The sequence below is a fragment of the Sapajus apella genome, unplaced genomic scaffold (genome assembly GCF_009761245.1).
Source record: "Sapajus apella isolate SASKATOON/1434 unplaced genomic scaffold, GSC_monkey_1.0 scaffold18, whole genome shotgun sequence".
Taxonomy (NCBI): domain Eukaryota; kingdom Metazoa; phylum Chordata; class Mammalia; order Primates; family Cebidae; genus Sapajus; species Sapajus apella.
The window spans coordinates 313,455-332,564 of record NW_022436958.1 but is presented as its reverse complement, the minus strand read 5'-3'; the positions used below and the strand labels follow the sequence as shown (position 1 = coordinate 332,564).

Here is a 19,110-nt window from a genome sequence, read left to right as displayed (position 1 = left end):
ACATGGAAGTAATTTATTGTGAGGATGGTAAGGAGCTAAATACTATTAAAGATTGCATTATAAAGTTTGGGTTTGTTTGTATTTTTGTCTTCTATTGGAATTCTTTCTCTCAGCACCCTTACTTCTCTCCATGTACCTGTCTCTCTTCTCCATAAAAGATACAATGTTTGCCTTCTAGAGCTATGAGGTCCTCAGGGAAGGAGTTATACAAATGCAAAATGTTGTTTTTCCCCTTATTTCAGATCTTTTGTATAATACAGATTATCAGTGTTTTAAATTTAATAAACATACTTTTGGAAAATTTGCTATAGAATTTAAAAATACTATTTTAATATAAGGAATGTCAAGCTTCTTTAAAACTAAAGTTCAAGAACTGGGTTTTCCGTTTTGTTTTTCTAAAAGTAATTTTTTAAGTATAGAAAAATCAGTTTTCTACTTTCTGTTTAGTTTGTCTTCTACCTCATACCCTCTGTAATCACCATTATTATCTAACACGTAGCCCAGTGCCAGTAGGCATATAATAAATATTTGTTGAATGAGTGAGGAGTAAGTACTATTTTTTCACATATTATGGTATTATTAAAATATTTGTTTGACCCAAAACAATTTTTAGATTTAAACATTAAGGAAACTAATATCATTAGTATGGTTTATAACTTAAATGATAAAGCCTTTTTCCTGTTCATTTATGTATCTTAAGGTAAGGGTAAGTATAGTAATGATAAATACATAAGGTATTTGTACATTTCCTTGTCAATTGAAACTAAGGTTGTTATTATATAATTACACTGAAATTAACATATTGCATTCACTTTATGTATTATATTTTAGAAGCATTTAATTTGAAATAGGTTTAATATATAATTACCCTATTAAACATAATTTTGTTATATACATTCTGTAATCTTACTGACAGATTGGATCATTGTTGATTTTTACCTTAACTATCAAATTCTTAAACACATGTAGAAGTCGATTGTAGTAATCAATATGTAATAGGGAAACAGTTTTAAAATGAGTCTATAAAAATTGATTTTGGTTCTCTTTAGATCTGTTTCACCCAAAATGTCTTGTTTTGACCAGAAGAGGAAAAAATACCTTTTCCATTTCTTATTTTAACTATGTTATATTGTTCTCTCATGTAACAATAATACTTTCTGAAGGAGGAATAAATGTAGAAAGACGACCCAGCATTAGGTGCAAAAGTTTCTCAGACTCTGATGCAGTCTGCTTAGTACTCTTCCTCTGCTAAATTAACTGACCAGTATTTTCCTCTGGGCAAAGTTAGAGAGTTTACAGGATGCTAATCTTAATATTAACTCTTTATCTTATTCTAACCAGCAGAGATAGCTAGTCTGAATTCACTAGCACAATATGATTCTCTTCGCAGTGATAGATATTCTTGCTAGGAAGAAACATAATCAAAATAGTTGGGGATTTATTTTGAATTATTTGTTTTTCTTCCTTGTTATTTACTTTTAAAGAACATCTTATATTTAGTAATTCTTTTTTCTTTAATTATTTTCCCATTCACCTCTGTGACTGGCGGTTCTCAAATTAAACCATTTAAAAGCTAGAATCTGCTAGAGAATTTTCTCCAGTATGTAAATGCTAGGTGGAAATTAGGATGTATTAGAATTGTCATGTGATGAACTGTTCAGTGTCTAATCAAGTAGGTCCCTGTCATCCTAGCAATTGGTAAGTGCCTTGAATAAACTAATGAGAAAAAAAAATGATTTTTCTTATATATGACAGATCCATTTTCTCCATAAATGTTACACATTAACATACTTGTTTATACAATCAGGAAGTGAAGAATCTGGGCACCATACGGTTTTTTAAAAACATAATTGGCGAAGTTTTTATTCCTATTATATAATTTTTGACAACCAGTTCATAAGTGTAATTTCGGTTTAGTAAAATTTTGGTTAGTTGAAGTGAGTTTAGGCCAAGCGTTGTGGCTCACACCTGTAATCCCAGCACTTTGGGAGGTCATGACGGGCAGATCGCCTGGGATCAGGGGTTCGAGACCAGCCTGGCCAAAATATTGAAACCTGGTCTCTACTAAAAATACAAAAATTATCTGGGCATGGTGGTGGGCACCTGTAATCCCAGCTACTCAGGAGGCTGAGACAGGAGAATCGCTTGAACCCAGGAGGCAGAGGTTGCAGTGAGGTTGCAGTTTAGTTGAGTTAGCTAAGAGACAAGTGGCAATAAAATGTATTCAGTGACCCTCTTATAGAACATATTGTGAATTGAAATATATCTGTCTACATTTATCAGTAACAGTGAAACAGCTTTTTGTTAAATAGGTCACTAGGTTTTTGAAAGCAGAATATTATTCAGTTTGTTTTGATTGGATGAACCAAATGTTTCATTAAACCACATAATGTGAAAAAGGCCACAAGTCTTTTTCTATAGTTTAAATGTAGACATCTTGAAAATGAATAAGTAAATAATAAATTATAAAGATCTTTTAAGTGGTTTTCATTGTTTTATGAGAAACTATTTATGTAACCTTAAATGTGAACTATAAAATAATGTTAGTTAAATATGACCAGTTTACACGAATGTTTTTATCTGATCTGTAGAAATTGAAGGTTATTTAAATGTCATTCTTTAAAGTGAAAGAAATGTTATCATTTCATCATTAACAGTGTTTTCTTAGGATACTGCTTTGTAAATGCAGAAGGGGTGAGCCCTTTGAGATGGAAGAAGTAATTGAAATTCTTGTAATAAGACTAAGAAGACAGTTTTTTCACCTAACTCAACTATTCACAGCTAACTTAGTGGTCTGAGTTGACACACTTTACTAAACACCTACCTGGCCATAGGATAGCTATTTTTTAAAAATATTATAAGCAAGACCTAAAGATAAGAAATCACTTCTTTTGACCAGAGAAGTGGACAAAAGTTAGTCTAAAGTAGAGATAATTACCTGTAGAGCTTTCTGGTCACCGTCACAACTAATCGAGGCTAAAAGTAAAACAGGAAGACCAGAGAAATGAGAAAGAAAGGAGCGAAAGAGAAAAAGTAGAAAGACTAGGTGACTGTGCGGGACAGTTAGAGTACTAAATACATGTTTTTTATTCATTTATTGTCAAATAACATCTTATTTAGAACATTAATATGCTGCACAAACATTGGTACGTCTCACTTTATGGGTTACCTTTAAAAAAGCAGTAAGACCATTCACAAATAAGTTGTTTTACTAATTGTTAAGAAATATTTTTCTTTTATGTAATTCCTACAAATTAAAACATCTGCTCACTAAGTATTTCTGGTGAAATAGCTTTATATGATCATATGTAGTCATTATATTCCAGCATACTTTTTTGCCTTGTATTGTATTTATTTGTGTCCTTTTGTCTTCTCCCCAATTCTCTGAATTTTAAAATGTTGAAAGCAAAATTGTTAGGTTTTCACAGTGCATAGCCCACAGAGTTAGTGTTTAGTAATTAATTATGTTGATTTGATTAGATTTTATTACTATCTTCTAGACATCAACTAGTCAGGCAGTCTTCCGTCTCCAGTCTGGCATCTGCCATCTCTTTCGAGAAACTTTAATTAACAAAGGTTTTGTGGAAATCCAAACTCCTAAAATTATTTCAGGTATGCTTCAAAACATTTCTCTTAATTTTTAAAAATAAATTTGCTTTCCAAGAATTGCTTTATATTAATAAAATTTTTAACTTGAGAATCCCAGGAGTCCCTTAAGGTTTATTGACATGAGACGACTGTTTTGAAGACCATCTTATATAGCAACAATCATATATCACCAGCCTTAATAAGTACATTTTCTTATTCCACGAATCATTTTCTTTTTTTTTTTTTTTGGGACGGAGTTTCGCTCTTGTTACCCAGGCTGGAGTGCAATGGCGCGATCTCGGCTCACCACAACCTCCGCTGACCGCAACCTCCGCCTCCTGGGTTCAGGCAATTCTCCTGCCTTAGCCTCCTGAGTAGCTGGGATTACAGGCACGCGCCACCATGCTCAGCAAATTTTTTGTATTTTTAGTAGAGACAGGGTTTCACCGTGTTGACCAGGATGGTCTCGATCTCTTGACCTTGTGATCCACCCACCTCGGCTTCCCAAAGCGCTGGGATTACAGGCTTGAGCCACCACGCCCGGCCCCATTTTCTTATATTGATTGTAAAGTGAGGCACTAACACACAAAGTGAGATTCTTGTTACAAAAGTTACACCAGGAACCACTTTCATTATATAGGTTTCTTTTGAAATTAGTATGCAGCTTTGTTTTGTACAAGCTATATTGTAAAATCAGTAAATATTAATGATGGAAAAATCTCCTTAATTCTTACTCTTGTATGAGAATCTTTAATCATTTTACCCTTTTTAGATTTGTTTAACACTAGAAAGTGTGTTACAAATGGCATTTTGTTTCAAATTCAAAATTGAACATTGCATTCTTGATAATTACAAAAATGATTATTCCAGCTCCCCGGGAAATTTTTTTAAAAAAGGAAAAATGATGAATATCTTTTTTCATTTTTTTTTTAATTTTACAACTCCAAAGTGGCTTTAATAGTTTTGAAATTGATGCAGAAAGGAAGCATATATATCCACAGAAGTGAAATAAAAGCATAGCCAAAGAGGTAAATCTGTTTTAAATATAAACTATTTAGAATCACATATAAGAAGACATATATAGACTATGATTTTAGCCACAGTTCTTCATTTTCCAGTTTTTCTTAAAGTGAACTACCTGAGCATAAACTTTTTAATTAGAAGTTTGTATTGATGAGCTTACAATTGATTATAATAATATAAATGTTTACATTTCAGCTGCCAGTGAAGGAGGAGCCAATGTTTTTACAGTGTCATATTTTAAAAATAATGCATACCTGGCTCAGTCCCCACAACTGTATAAGCAAATGTGCATTTGTGCTGATTTTGAGAAGGTTTTCTGTATTGGACCAGGTAAGATTTTGACAGTTATGTTTTATCCAAGTGGATAAATTGCATAGTAGTTGTAATTTTAGAAACACATTTTACTTATATAATATACAGACACTTTGAAACCCTAAATTATTTTATCTGCTGACTACACAAATGCTACCTTTGAGGTAGAAAAGGCAATATATTTGGTAGACATTTTCCCAAAAAAAAAAAAGTATGGTCAGTAGTACTTTAAACAGTTGAGCATCATTCATGTGAATACAATTACAAGCATTATGTATTCTTATAGAGGAATGCTGAAGAAAATTTTTATCTTGAGAATATGTCATTTTTAAAAATTTTTTATTTATTGTACTTTAGATTCTGGGGTACATGTGCAGATCATGCAAGATTGTTGCGTAGTTACATTCACGGCAAGGTGGTTTGTTGACACCATACCCCTACCACCTATACCTGACATTTCTCTCCACATTACCCCTCCCCCACCCTCCCTCCCACTATCTCTCCCACAGCACCCCTGCAACAGACCCCAGTGTGTGACACACCCCTCTTTGTGTCCAAGTGTTCTTGTTGTTCAACACCTGCCTGTGAGTGAGAACATGCAGTGTTTGATTTTCTGTTCTTGTATCAGTTTGCTGAGAATGATGGTTTCCAGGTTTATCCATATCCCTACAAAGTACACAAACTCATCGTTTTTTATGGCTGCATAGTATTCCATGGTGTATATGTGCCACATTTTCTTTGTCTAGTCCATCATTCATGGGCATTTGTGTTGGTTCCAGGTCTTTGATATTGTAAACAGTGCTGTGTTGAACATGAGTGTGCATGTGTCTTTATAATAGAACGATTTATAGTCCTTTGGGTATATACCCAGTAATGGGATTGCTGGGTCAAATGGAATTTCTATTTCTAGATCCTTGAGGGATCACCACACTGTCTTCCACAATGGTTGAACTAAGCCCCACAAACCGTGTAAAAGTGATCCCACTTCTCCACATCCTCTCCAGCATCTGTTGTCTCCAGATTTTTTAACGATCGCCATTCTACCTGGCATGAGATGGTATCTCAGTGTGGTTTTGATTTGCATTTCTCTGATGACCAATGATGATGAGCATTTTTTCATATGTTTTTTGGCTTCTATATGTCTTCTTTTGAAAAGTCCCTGTTCTTATCCTTTGCCCACTTTTGGATGGATTTGTTTGTTTTCTTCTTGTACATCTGTTTTAGTTCTTTGTAGATTCTGGATATTAGCCCTTTGTCAGATGGATAGATTGCAAAAATATTTTCCCATTCTGTTGGTTGCCGGTTCACTCTAATGATTGTTTTTTTTGCTGGACAGAAACTCTGGAGTTTAATTAGATCCCATTTGTCTATTTTGGCTTTTGTTTCCATTGCTTTTGGTGTTTTAGTCATGAAGCCCTTGCGTATGCCTGTGTCCTGAATGGTTTTGCCTAGGTTTTCTTCTAGGGTTTTTATGGCATTAGGTTTTAAGTTTAAATCCTTAATCCATCTAGAATTAATTTTAATCCTTAATCCATCTGGAGTTAATTTTAGTGTAAGGTGTCAGGAAGGGGTCCAGTGTCTGCTTTCTGCATGTTGCTAGTCAGTTTTCTCAACACCATTTATTAAACAGGGAATCCTTTCCCCATTGCTTGTTTTTGTCAGGTTTATCAAAGATCAAATGATTGTAGATGTGTGGTGTTGCTCTAGAGGCCTCTGTTCTGTTCCATTGGTCTATGTCTATGTTTTGATAGCAGTACCATGCTGTTTTGATTACTGTTGCCTTGTAGTACTGCTTGAAGTCCACCAGCATGATGCCACAAGCTTTGTTCTTTTTGCTTAGGATTGTCTTGGCTATGCAGGCTCTTTTTTGGTTTCATATGAAGTTTAAAGTGGTTTTTTCCAGTTCTGTGAAGGTCATTGGTAGTTTGATGGGGATAGCATTAAATCTATAAATTACTTTGGGTAGTATGGCCATTTTTACAATATTAGTTCTTCCTAACCATGAGCATGGAATGTTTTTCCATCTGTTTGTGTCTTCTCTTATTTTCTTGAGCAGTGGTTTGTAGTTCTCCTTGAAGAAGTCCTGAAAATGCATTTTTTGAAAATATACACCATCTGAAATATACCTAAGTATATATTTTAATAAACCTGAGTGCAGTTAGAAAAAAATTAGCTCCCATTTGGACCCTTTTCAGCTCCCCATCAACACTAAAGAATAGGTAGTTGCAGTGGTCAAAGTAATATATGTTGTTGTCATTTATAACTTCTTACTCTTATACCTCTGCCTAATTTGCTACCAATTTTATTCCAGAGCTATTCTGTTAAACTATTTTGTTTGTACTGTTCTTTCTATTGGTAATATGCTGATGTCCATTAGAAACTAACAAACATCTAATATTTAATAAATTATATTAGTATGATTTTTAAGAAATGTTGGCTAAAAGTCAAGCACAGACACATAATCATGTGGCAACTTCTTTTTTGAAGCTAATTAGAAGTGAAAAGCCAGCTTTACTTTATTCTTTAAAACTTACCAAGTTATTTTATATATGTTTTTGATAGCTTAATAAAAATTAAATACTTGCTAATAGAGAAACTGGCAGGATCATTAAGGGTCTTAATTTTCTGAATTTATTAACAAGTTATTTGTTGAACACCTGCTGCATATATAACCTTGTGCTACGTATCACGTACATAAAAGGAGAATCAACCAGCACTTCTCAAATGTTAATATGCACACAGATTACCTGGAGATCTTGTTAAAATGCAGATTCTGAGGCTGGGCACGGTGGCTCACGCCTGTAATCCCAGCACTTTGGGAGGCCGAGGCAGGCGGATTGCCTGAGCTCAGGAGTTCGAGACCAGCCTGGGCAAACAGTGAAACCCCGTCTCTAACTAAAATATAAAAAATTAGACAGGCGTGGTGGCATGTGTCTGTAGTCCCAGCTACTCAGGAGGCTGAGGCAGGAGAATTGCACGAACCCAGGGTTGCCATGAGCCGAGATCGCACCACTGCACTCCAGCCTGGGTGACAGAGCGAGATTCCGTCTCCAAAAAACAAAATGCAGATTATGATCAGTAAATCTTGGGGGAGGCCTGAAATTCTGTAGTTCTCACAAGGTCCTGGGTATTGATGCTGTTCATCTGCAGCCCATGCTCTGAGTGACAAGGAAATCAACATCGTGCCTGCTCCCAAGACTGAGTAAGACATGCATACATATCACAGTCATAGGGAATAATCAAATAATTTTCACAACGAATAGTCAGATTGTCTGTACACTCAGCAAATTGATGTTAATATATAGTATAAGTAGTAAGTGTAAAAAGAGAGAAAACAGTTTGTTAGAGTCACCATAAAAGAAAATTCAAACTGAAATGCGCTTCAAAGACAGAATAATATATATAGGCAACAGAGATGGCATTCTAGACAGGAAGAAGAGTAAGTAAAGAGCAGGGACTACACAAGAAAACAAAAATAAGACAAGTTAGTTTTGAGAAGTGAGAAATATAGGTTAGGATTAAATTATGAAAGCATAATGGTTTTAGGGTTTCTTTTTTGTCATTTTGTGTCTTACTACAGTAGTCATTTGGGAACCATTGTAAGTTTCTGAGCAAGGATGTGTTATAAGAATATTATTAGTGATGTGAAAGACTGTAGCTTGAGCTACAGTCAGGAAGACTGAACAGGAGGAAAAGACACCGAGGATATTAAGAGCTGGACTGAGCTAATGTCTCTTAATATCCTCAGTGCCTTTTCATCCTGTCCAGCCTTCCTGACTCTAGCTCGACTCATCTTTCACATCACTAATATTCCTATAAATGACTATTGTAGTCAAATGGAATATTGTATGTTACTTTATTTGTAGAGTTTGACTTAATTTGAGTCAAGTTTTAATAAAATTGAGAAGAACTCACTATCTTGGTCATAATTGAATACATGTTTAAATATTGAGAAGATACAGGATCTTGCATTCCCCCAGGGTTCTCATGAACCTCTCTTATTAATTTACATTTGGTATGGCTTTTATTGCATGAACTGTAGGAGTTTGTAATGAACTTGCTGTCCAAGAGAATGTGCAAACAGATGGTTTATCAGAGATCCTTCCAGCCCTGTAATATAAAAATAATACCACTGGAATCCTAAATAAAATTTTGTATTTAAATCCCAATTTATCCAAAATTGAAAACAGTATTTGCTGTTTATTTCTTTTATTAACTTCACAGTATTCAGAGCAGAAGACTCTAATACCCACAGGCATCTAACTGAGTTTGTTGGTTTGGACATTGAAATGGCTTTTAATTACCATTACCACGAAGTTATGGAAGAAATTGCTGACACCATGGTACAAATATTTAAAGGACTTCAAGAAAGGTAAAAAGTATTTTATATACCTAGTCAGACTTGATTTCAAATCGGTTTGGGCTCTTTTAAAAAAATTCTTCAATTTAAACATGTAAACTAAGTTTCTATGGACATATATATAAAGATTTACCAGTTAGATGATCCAATTAATTGGTTGGAAAAATCCACTCTCAAAATACTGCTTCTGGATCCAAACTAACTTCTATTTTGCTGGTAAATTTAGAACATTGTGAACAGTCCAACTGTATTTTTTTGTTGTTGTTTTTTCCTTTATACTGACGTCCCAAATGTCTCAAGAAGTAGAGCAAGTGTTACTTTTAACAGTTTATTATTTGGGAAATAAGTATGAGGGTAATGCTTAAGAGGTTGGATTCAGCAACATCCTGATAGCCTGAGTTCAAATCCCAGCTCTGCTGCTTTTCTGTGTGGACCTTGTGCAGGTTATTTAACCCTATGCCTTAGTTTCCTCAGCCATTAAGTGGAAATAGTATTATTACCCACCATAGAGATAAAAAAAGTTCCTTCAGTCAACTGAATCTGTCAACATATAAATTAAGCCTGTGTCAAATATGGTTAATTCTTGAATCAATTTATATGTACATTGAGTGCTGAGTAAAGATTAAAAACCAGTAGACTGAAAGGATGTTTAAACCTGTTTGGATCTGATGAATTAACATTTATAGAACTATTAGTTGTGTTCTAGATGTTCAGAAAATTGAATTATGTAGAATGCCCACTTCAGCTACACTTTCTAAACTGGCAAATAGCTCTTCCCTTTAAAGGTCATTGAAAGTTGTTTACTTATGATGATGTTTAACATGTAGAAAATAGGAAAAGAAAATAGAAGCAAGTTACGTTGATTAAGAAAGTCTGTTTTTTCTCTTTCTGTATTTGTGACTATATTTCAAGTATTAGGTAAGCTATAATAGTCTAAGCTAGCATTTTAATAACTGACAAAGGATCATATTTAAAATTTTATTTGAAGACCAGCAATTTTACTATTCCTTGTTGGTGTGTTTGATGTTTCATTGGTATTTTAAAAGAGTTCAAAAATATGAATTTTATTTACTGCATTGCAAGGTTAATGAGTATGTTTAAGAATGCAGAAATTGACTGGGTATGGTGGCTTATACCTATAATCCCAGCACTTTGGGAGACCAAGGCAGGTGGATCACTTGAGGTCAGAAGTTCGAGACCAACCTGGCCAACGTAGCAAAACCCCATCTCTACTAAAAATACAAAAATTAGCTGGATGTGGCAGCATGCACCTATAGTACCAGAAGGAGGCTGAGGCAGGGGAATCGCTTGAACCCAAGAGGCAGAGGTTGCAGTGAGCAGAGATTACACCACTGCACTCCAACCTGGGAAACAGAGCAAGACTCCATCTCAAAAAATAAAAAAAAAGAATGTAGAAATTAATCACTAATCTTATTTAACAATACTGTAGCATGAGTACCAATATTTCCAGGCATTCTCTGCAGCTTTGTATGTTTGATGGCTAGTTAATTGCAGGCAGCCTTTTTTTAAATCTTTGTTATCTAAAACATTTTGATGTAGTTTATTTTAATCAATTTTCAATGGTTCATGGAAAAACTGATAATATTTTCCTTATAAGACGAAATATACTTTAGAACTACAATGAAGGAACACACAAAGCTTTTCTCATTTTCTGTTCACATTCATAATTCAAGAAAGTTGCAGAAACTCATTTTTTAAAAATACTGATAGCTTCTCTATTAAATAATAGAGTTTGACATTTCCACTTTGATTTTTATAACAGCAGACCAAACAAGAATTTGGGTCCTTGGGATTAATCAAATCTCTACTTAAAATTAGACTCCGATGCCATTACTGCTGAACTTTTTCAGTAGAGTTAAGGTGGCAATTTGAAAATAAAAGCCTTCTTTGTATGTTCTTCAAGTCATTTAAAAATTTTAAGTTTTGTGTCATTTGTTTATTAGGTTATCTAGCTTGTGTCATGTTCCTCTCATGTTTATCATTAGTATTTACCTCTCATAGAAAAATACATATACATATACAAATGCATATGTATTATATTGTACATATATGTATTATATATATCCAAGTATGTATATGTGTATAAAATACATGTATAAATGTATTTTAAAGTATTGATAGTCATATTTTTAGTTATGTCTACCATTGATAAACATATGATGAATGGGAGTTGATATAAAAGCAAAGAAAGGCTATTTAAGGCTGGGCGCGGTGGCTCAAGCCTGTAATCCTAGCACTTTGGGAGGCCGAGGAGGGTGGATCACGAGGTCAAGAGATCGAGACCATCCTGGTCAACACGGTGAAACCCTGTCTCTACTAAAAATACAAAAAAATTAGCTGGGCATGGTGGTGCGTGCCTGTAATCCCAGCTACTCAGGAGGCTGAGGCAGGAGAATTGCCTGAACCCAGGAGGCGGAGGTTGCGGTGAGCCGAGATTGCGCCATTGCACTCCAGCCTGGGTAACAAGAGCGAAACTCCGTCTCAAAAAAAAAAAAAAAAGAAAGGCTATTTAAAAATCAATTATGGGGTCTTTCTAACCCTTCTTATATCAAAATTTGAATAAATCAATGGCTAAGCTTTATTATTCCCCTGGAAGCCTGTAAGACCAGTCAAGAAATGATAGTGTTTTAATTTCAAGAATATAAATTCTAGGCTGGGTGTGATGCACATCTGTAATCCTCACTTTGGGAGGTCAAGGTGGACACATTGCTTGAGCCCAGAAGTTTGAGACCTGCCTGGGCAACATGGTGAAACCCCATCTCTACAAAAAGTAATAAAAAATTAGCCAGGCATAGTGGCAAATGCCTTTTGTCCCAGCTACTTTGGAGGCTTGAGGTGGGAGGATTGCTTGGGCCCAGAAGGCTGAGGTTGTGGTGAGCCAAGATTGCACCACTGCACTTCAGCCTGAGTGACAGAGCGGGACCCTGTCTTAGAAATTAAAAAAATGGAATGTAAATTCTAGTTAAAGAATTCTATATATAAAATACAAACATCCTTTTTTCTGTATATAGAATATAAACATACTTTTTTCAAGTCTGTTAATGATGAAAAAATTTCAAACACATACAAAAGGATGTACAGTAGCCTAATGAGCCCCCATGAACTCATCAACCAATCTCAATTGTTGTCAACTGTGGCCAATTTTGTTTTACTCATTTCCCTCATTACCTATTATTTTGAAGCAAATCCCAGCCATCATTTAATCCATAAATACTCCAGCAAAAATAGATTTTTTTTTTTTTTTGAGACAGAGCCTCACTCTGTTGCCCAAGCTGAAGTGCAGTGGCGTGATCTCAGCTCACTGCAACCTCCGCCTCCCATTCAAGCAATTCTCCTGCCTCAGCCTCCCAGCTATGCCTAGATAATTTTTGTAGTTTTAGTAGAGACGGGGTTTCGCCATGTTGGCTAGGCTAGTCTCAAACTCCTGACCTCAGGTGATCCACCCCACTCCGCCTCCCAAAGTCCAGGGATTACAAGCATGAGCCACTGCACCTGGCCAAAAATAGACTTTTAAAATCTCAATAAAATATCATCTTCCATAGTAGAAATTCAACTCAGTGCTGTAAACATTGTTTTGTACCTTCTATATATATAAGGTAGGCATGTACTATAGAGATTATCAAAATGGGAAAGAAATTGGCACTCCCCTGAACATGCAGTGTAATACAGATGGGGGAAGATAAGACAAATATTCATTAATTTGGTCTTCTTCCACGATACCAAGAATTGTTAAAGCATTAAAAAGTCAGATTTTTGTAATGCTTCATAAAATGGGCATTTTTTGTTTCTAACCATATTAACTGATATGAGTTATAAAGAAAATTTTTAATCCTTTGATGTTACTGTGGTTACAAAAACATGAGATTGAAAATGGTGTTAAATATTTTAAGTATTTAAATTTCATTTAATAATTTGTTAATGCTTTTCCTTGTATATATACAGATTCAAAGATTGATTTTATATATTGCCACAGTGACCTCTTGTGGGGGAAACATTTATCTCATACATTTTATTAACTCTAAATCATTCTGCAAATAGGTTTCAGACTGAAATTCAAACAGTGAATAAACAGTTCCCATGTGAGCCATTCAAATTTTTGGAGCCAACTCTAAGACTAGAATATTGTGAAGCATTGGCTATGCTTAGGGAAGCTGGAGTCGAAATGGGAGATGAAGACGATCTGAGGTTTGTTTTTGTGATTTTTTTTAACTTTAAGTTCCAGGATACATGTGCAGAACATACAAGTTTGTTACATAGGCGTACATGTGCCATGGTGGTTTGCCGCACCTATTGACTCGTCCTCTAAGTTGTCTTTGTGATTTTTAAAACCTTAGTAATTTGGTTTAAGGTAAGAGAGAATGAAAGTATTAATAAATGATTTCTTTTCCCTGATACACTTAAATTTTATTAACTTAGTATACAGTATGATGCTGTTTTATATAATGTGTGATCTGAAATAAAAATGTTTACTATAGTTTGCCTAAGTTTTCACAATTTTGTTTAAAACACCATTTTTCATTCTTTTCCCCTCATGTTTGTAACTCTTTAGAGTATAGGGAATTTTGCCTGTGATTTTATCTTCTAATATGTTACTTCTCTTTCCAGATTAGTGGTATTAAAGAAGGTAGACAGCAGTCTAAATCTATCCCCACCTGGAATTGGGGTATAAACTGTTAACATCTCCAAAAGTTATAAATGTCAATATTGCTTATATAGTATCATATGTCCTATATTATGTATAGTATTATCTAAATTCAGATCATACAACTTAGAGTTTTGAAACAAATTATGTAGTTTAGTAAAGATTGAGGCTGGGTGTGGTGGCTCACTCCTGTAATCCCAGTACTTTGAGAGGCTGAGGCAGGAGGATCATTTGAGGCCAGGATTTCAGGACCAGCCTGGACAACACAGAGAGATTCTGTCTCTACAAAAAAAAAAATTAAAATTTAGCTGAACATGGTGGCACACTCCTGTAGTTCCAGCTAGTCTGGAGACTGAGGTAGTTGGATCACTTGTGCCCAGGAGTATCAAGGCTATAGTAACCCATGATCATGCCACTGTACTCCAGTCTGGGTGACAGAGTGAAACCCTCTCTGTAAAAAATAAATAAATAAAACATGTAAAGGTTGAAAATTTCTATCTACTTATATTTTATTCAAGGCTTCCTGGAATGATTTCTTTAAACCATTACAATACATATGTATTTAGGAGGGAAAGGAAATGACTATTGTCACTTTTTAGGGTTTTTCAAAAAAATACCCAAAACCATTTATTTTTGTTTAACAACAACAAAAAAATGCTTTAAACATTGCCTGCATTGCCAGATGACATTTTAAAGCAAAATAAAAATCCTATAAGCTTGAGTAGTATTTTTTCAAGTATTTTAGAAATTGTTCTTACATAAGATAGAAGCTAAAGTAGCTACCTCTTGGCTATAAAAATTTAGTATGTTTGTATAAACACTATTTTAAAACCTTGGATAATACTAATTTTTATTTCATAAACTATTGATAAAGAGTACCAAAAAGGGAAGACCATTTCATGGCAAGACTAGCCCATATTGGTATAGCAAGCTTTTGTTATGTATAATTGTAGGAAATTATTTCATCTCTGATATTTCTGAATCAATGAATTGCTAAATTCTGTATATGGCTTTAATTAAATATTTGCGAAACATCTGCTAAGCACTGAGTCACTGTACCAAGATAAGTGATTTTCAGTAGTACTTGCCTTTTAAGAAAAGAACAGAATAGACAACTGCATGTTTTGGACAAATTTTGTAATCACTTGAGAAACTCAAATAGAAGAAGTTCCTTATTAACGTTTATAATTTGCCGTTTGATCTTCAAACACTGATTTCACTCTTCTTTTTCAGTACACCAAATGAAAAGCTGTTGGGTCATTTGGTAAAGGAAAAGGTAGGATTGTTTATGCTGGATTTCTTTCTCTAATTTTGAAATGTCTCTTGGGACTAAAGAACAATTGCAGAGGGGATTGAGCTTACCTGGAGTAGTATGATTCTGGAATAAATAAAAACTAAGAGGGACAATGTTAAAAAAATTTTTTTCTTAGAAAAAAGAAATATTCAGACAGTCTGCCTTTCTCCCAGATGATTTGATTAACTCAGTATTTCATATTTCTACAAAGTTGTTCTGAAGTGTCTCTAAAAGTGATGCCTATGTCAAATTAGTTAGAAATGACCTCCAAATTAGTTGAAATTATTTAGAAATGATCTTTCCTGTGTACCCTGTTGTCTCATGAGACTTAAAGATGAATGAGCTTCCTCTCTGCCTCATATGTAATAGCTACTTTCCAATCTCATCAAGACTCCAAAGAGGATAAAAGCTAAACTTAGTATGATCTTTTTTAAAATTTTAAGATAATGGTATAATGTAAAGGAAAAAGTCCTTGAGCTCCTCCTGCTGGTTGCACTTGAAACTGTTAAACTGACTAGAGTGAACTGGTATTTCTGAAACCATTTTAAGTTTATACCTTGAAAATGCTGTTTCAGCAGAGCTAATTCCAGTTTATCAACTGTTAACATCCTCATCTCAAGTTTTAGCAAAAATGTTGAAAGTCAAAAACTGTTGAAATGTAATTTATGTCTTTTTAATTAAATCTAGGTCACATAGTAAGCATTCTCTACAAACAAGTTTTGTAATTTCAAGTTAATATCATTTATTTCTTTCAGTTGTAGCATTCATTTGAAGAAAACTACCAAAATCTAAATTGTTGGGAAAATAATCCAGGTTTTCCATGATTAATATTGTAAAATACATCAAATTTTCCCAAAGTAATTCATAGACATAATATAGTTTCTGTAAAAACGAAAAGGATTTCAGACAATTATTTGAATTATAAAATGCATCATAATATGTAAATCGTAGGCCTGGCACAGTCGCTCATGCCTGTAATTCTAGCACTTTGGGAGGCTGAGGTAGGAGATCACTTGAGGCCAGGAGTTCAAGACCAGCCTGGGCAAACATAGCAAGCTTCCATCTCTACAAAAAATTTCAAAAATTAGCCAGGCTTCTGCGTAAGCCATGATCGCACCACTGCCCTGCAGCCTTAGTAACAGAGCAAGACCCTGTCTCTTTAAAAATAAATAAATAAATAAAACTATGATGGAGTAATAAGCAGTGCCTAAAAATTAGGTATCGGAAGAATTTATGATACCATGGCAAAATGCTATAGGATAAAAATGTTACTTGAAAAAAAGCAAGATATTCATTGTATACACAACATAATTAGAGTAAATTTGAAGAACAAAAATTTTTTCTTAAAAAAGTTAATTACCAAAATGTTAGCCATCTTACGTTTTTAAAATGTGTTTTAATTTTATTTATTCTTTTTATAGTATGATACAGATTTTTATATTCTTGATAAATATCCATTGGCTGTAAGACCTTTCTATACCATGCCTGACCCAAGAAATCCTGTAAGTAATTTCGTTTTAAATAACCTATTTTGGAGAAGAAGGGAAATTTTATTGTCACTATGTCAGATTATATAATGGGAATATTCTAGCAAATTAATTTTAAAAACCTATGTTAAAATCATTTTCCTCGGTCATTTGTCTGAAGATTTATGAAGAAGAAAGGCTATGTTGGAAACATGCTCAGTGCTGCAAAGTGAAACTAGCACTTAGACAAAAGTTTTCTCAGCAAGGCAATTTACTTCTGCAGAAGGATACTAACTGAGTCAATCATGATCACAAAAGCACCCTGAACAAAGGAGGGAACAGGTGTTTATCTCTAACGCAGCTCCTATCTTTGTGTCACTCACCCATGAGCTGGGGTCAGACTGCACAATCTAAACTGACCCGATTGGCTATTTGTGAATATTTGCCCAAATAAGGAAGGGAAGGGGAATGTGAGTTGCAGTGGTGAGACATGAGGTTTCAGAGGGAGGAATGGGTGCAGGTAACCAAGGGAACAGATGTGAGTTTTTTATTAGAACTGGTGGGAAGGTTGTTTACAATAGCTAGGGACAAGGAGGGATGGAGAACAAGGAAGTTGAGTTTGAGAACAAAGAAGTTAACAGGCTAAACCTCTGAAGAGGAATTTACTGTATCCTACAGCTATGTAAATGATAAATAGTACTACTAGATTTGCATACTTTAGCAAAACATCCTACCATTGATCTTAAACTGGGAATTCACATTGTATCCTGGGAGTTAATCTAAGTAATGTCTTATGGTCTTCTACTGTTTTTCCATTGCAGTGGTTTCTAAACTTTACAGTGTGCCAGAATCACCTGAATGACTTTTTAAAACAGATTGCTGGGGCCCACCCAGAATTTCTCATTAGTTGCTTTGGAGTGGGAGCCTGATAATTTACAGGCCTCACTCCAGACCAACTAACGAATTTCTGGTAATACTGAAGCTACTAGTTGCGGAGTCACACTTTGAGAACCACTGGTTTATTGAAAGACGGGATTAAAGTAAAAATAATAATTTAAAGACTCACACCTATTGATAACTTGAAGTTCCAAAAGTCATTCCAAAATCATATCATGCTTAAAAACATCTCAGATGATAAAGTGAAATAAGGATCAGCACTGCTTCTTAAAAATTAGATGTGGTGCTCTGATTTGTTATTGGGGGTGTGGGAGGAGAGCACAAAGTCTGATAGAAACAAAGAAAAAGTTATTATTCAGCCCTCAGTAGTTTAATTCTACTTTAGAAAACAAGGTTGCATTGTTAATTGTAGGAAAAAATGAACTTGTTCTTCATGCAGCAGAGATTTTTTTCTGTATATGTGTAATAGAAATAGAATAGTAGTCACTTAAAGAGTGGTGTTTTTTTCTCTTGCAGAAACAGTCCAACTCTTATGATATGTTCATGAGAGGAGAAGAAATATTGTCAGGAGCTCAAAGAATACATGATCCTCAGCTGCTAACAGAGAGAGCTTTACATCATGGAATTGGTAAACACTTAATTTAGGAGAGTGTATAGTCTGAAAATAACACATTGTAAACATTTTAAAGACTTCTCGGCCTTTTAAAAATCTCCATTGAACAGTAATTTCTTTTGTGATTTTTTTTTAAATAAATAAGATAAATTATATTTTGTTTTGTTTTGTGTCTTTTTGTAGATTTGGAGAAAATTAAGGCTTACATTGATTCCTTCCGCTTTGGAGCTCCTCCTCATGCTGGCGGAGGCATTGGTAATATTCTGTTATTGCTTATAAATAAGCTTATAAGTTCTAAGTATAATATACATTTCAATTACAAGAATTTTTTAAAATGAATCATAACTCAAGTGAAAATTTGATTTCCAAGAAACAAGTGGACAGCTAACTTGTGTGTTTTAAAATATTATTGTCATAAAGTTGTAGCCATTTTTTTCTCTTAGAGTTTAGAAGCCAAATGTCTTTTAAGTGGGGTATCCTGTTTTCTCTCTTTTACTGTGAGTTCATTCGCATTAACCCAAATTAAAGCTCTACCTTAAAATAGCTCAAAGAGCTACTAAGTGTTTTTTGAAACGTAGCACTTCATTGGCTTTAAGAACACTTCTACAGTATAAGGGACTGCTCTGCAATATTTTTTTTTTTTTTTTTTTGGAACAGAGTTTCGCTCTTGTTGCCCAGGCTGGAGTGCAGTGGTGTGATCTCACAACCTCTGCCTCCCAGGTTCAAGTGATCCTCCTGCCTCAGCCTCCTGAGTAGCTGCAATTACAGGCATGTGCCATCACACCCAGCTAATTTTGTATTTTTAGTAGAGACGGTGTTTCTCCATGTGGTCAGGCTGGTCTCAAACTCCCAACCTCAGATGATCTGCCCACCTTGGCCTCCCAAAGTGCTGGG

General features: G+C 34.6%; 1 protein-coding gene across 1 annotated transcript in view; it reads left to right on the top strand.

Annotated features, from left to right (window-relative positions):
- The window catches only part of DARS1 (aspartyl-tRNA synthetase 1), a 79,126-nt gene that overhangs the window by 54,365 nt on the left and 5,651 nt on the right, over positions 1-19,110 (top strand). Inside the window, exons 8-15 of the mRNA XM_032286327.1 lie at positions 3,501-3,612; positions 4,807-4,941; positions 9,148-9,295; positions 13,343-13,489; positions 15,180-15,222; positions 16,662-16,742; positions 18,120-18,231; positions 18,400-18,471. Coding sequence (XP_032142218.1) covers positions 3,501-3,612; positions 4,807-4,941; positions 9,148-9,295; positions 13,343-13,489; positions 15,180-15,222; positions 16,662-16,742; positions 18,120-18,231; positions 18,400-18,471 — 850 coding nt within the window. The remainder of the gene's footprint in view (positions 1-3,500; positions 3,613-4,806; positions 4,942-9,147; positions 9,296-13,342; positions 13,490-15,179; positions 15,223-16,661; positions 16,743-18,119; positions 18,232-18,399; positions 18,472-19,110) is intronic.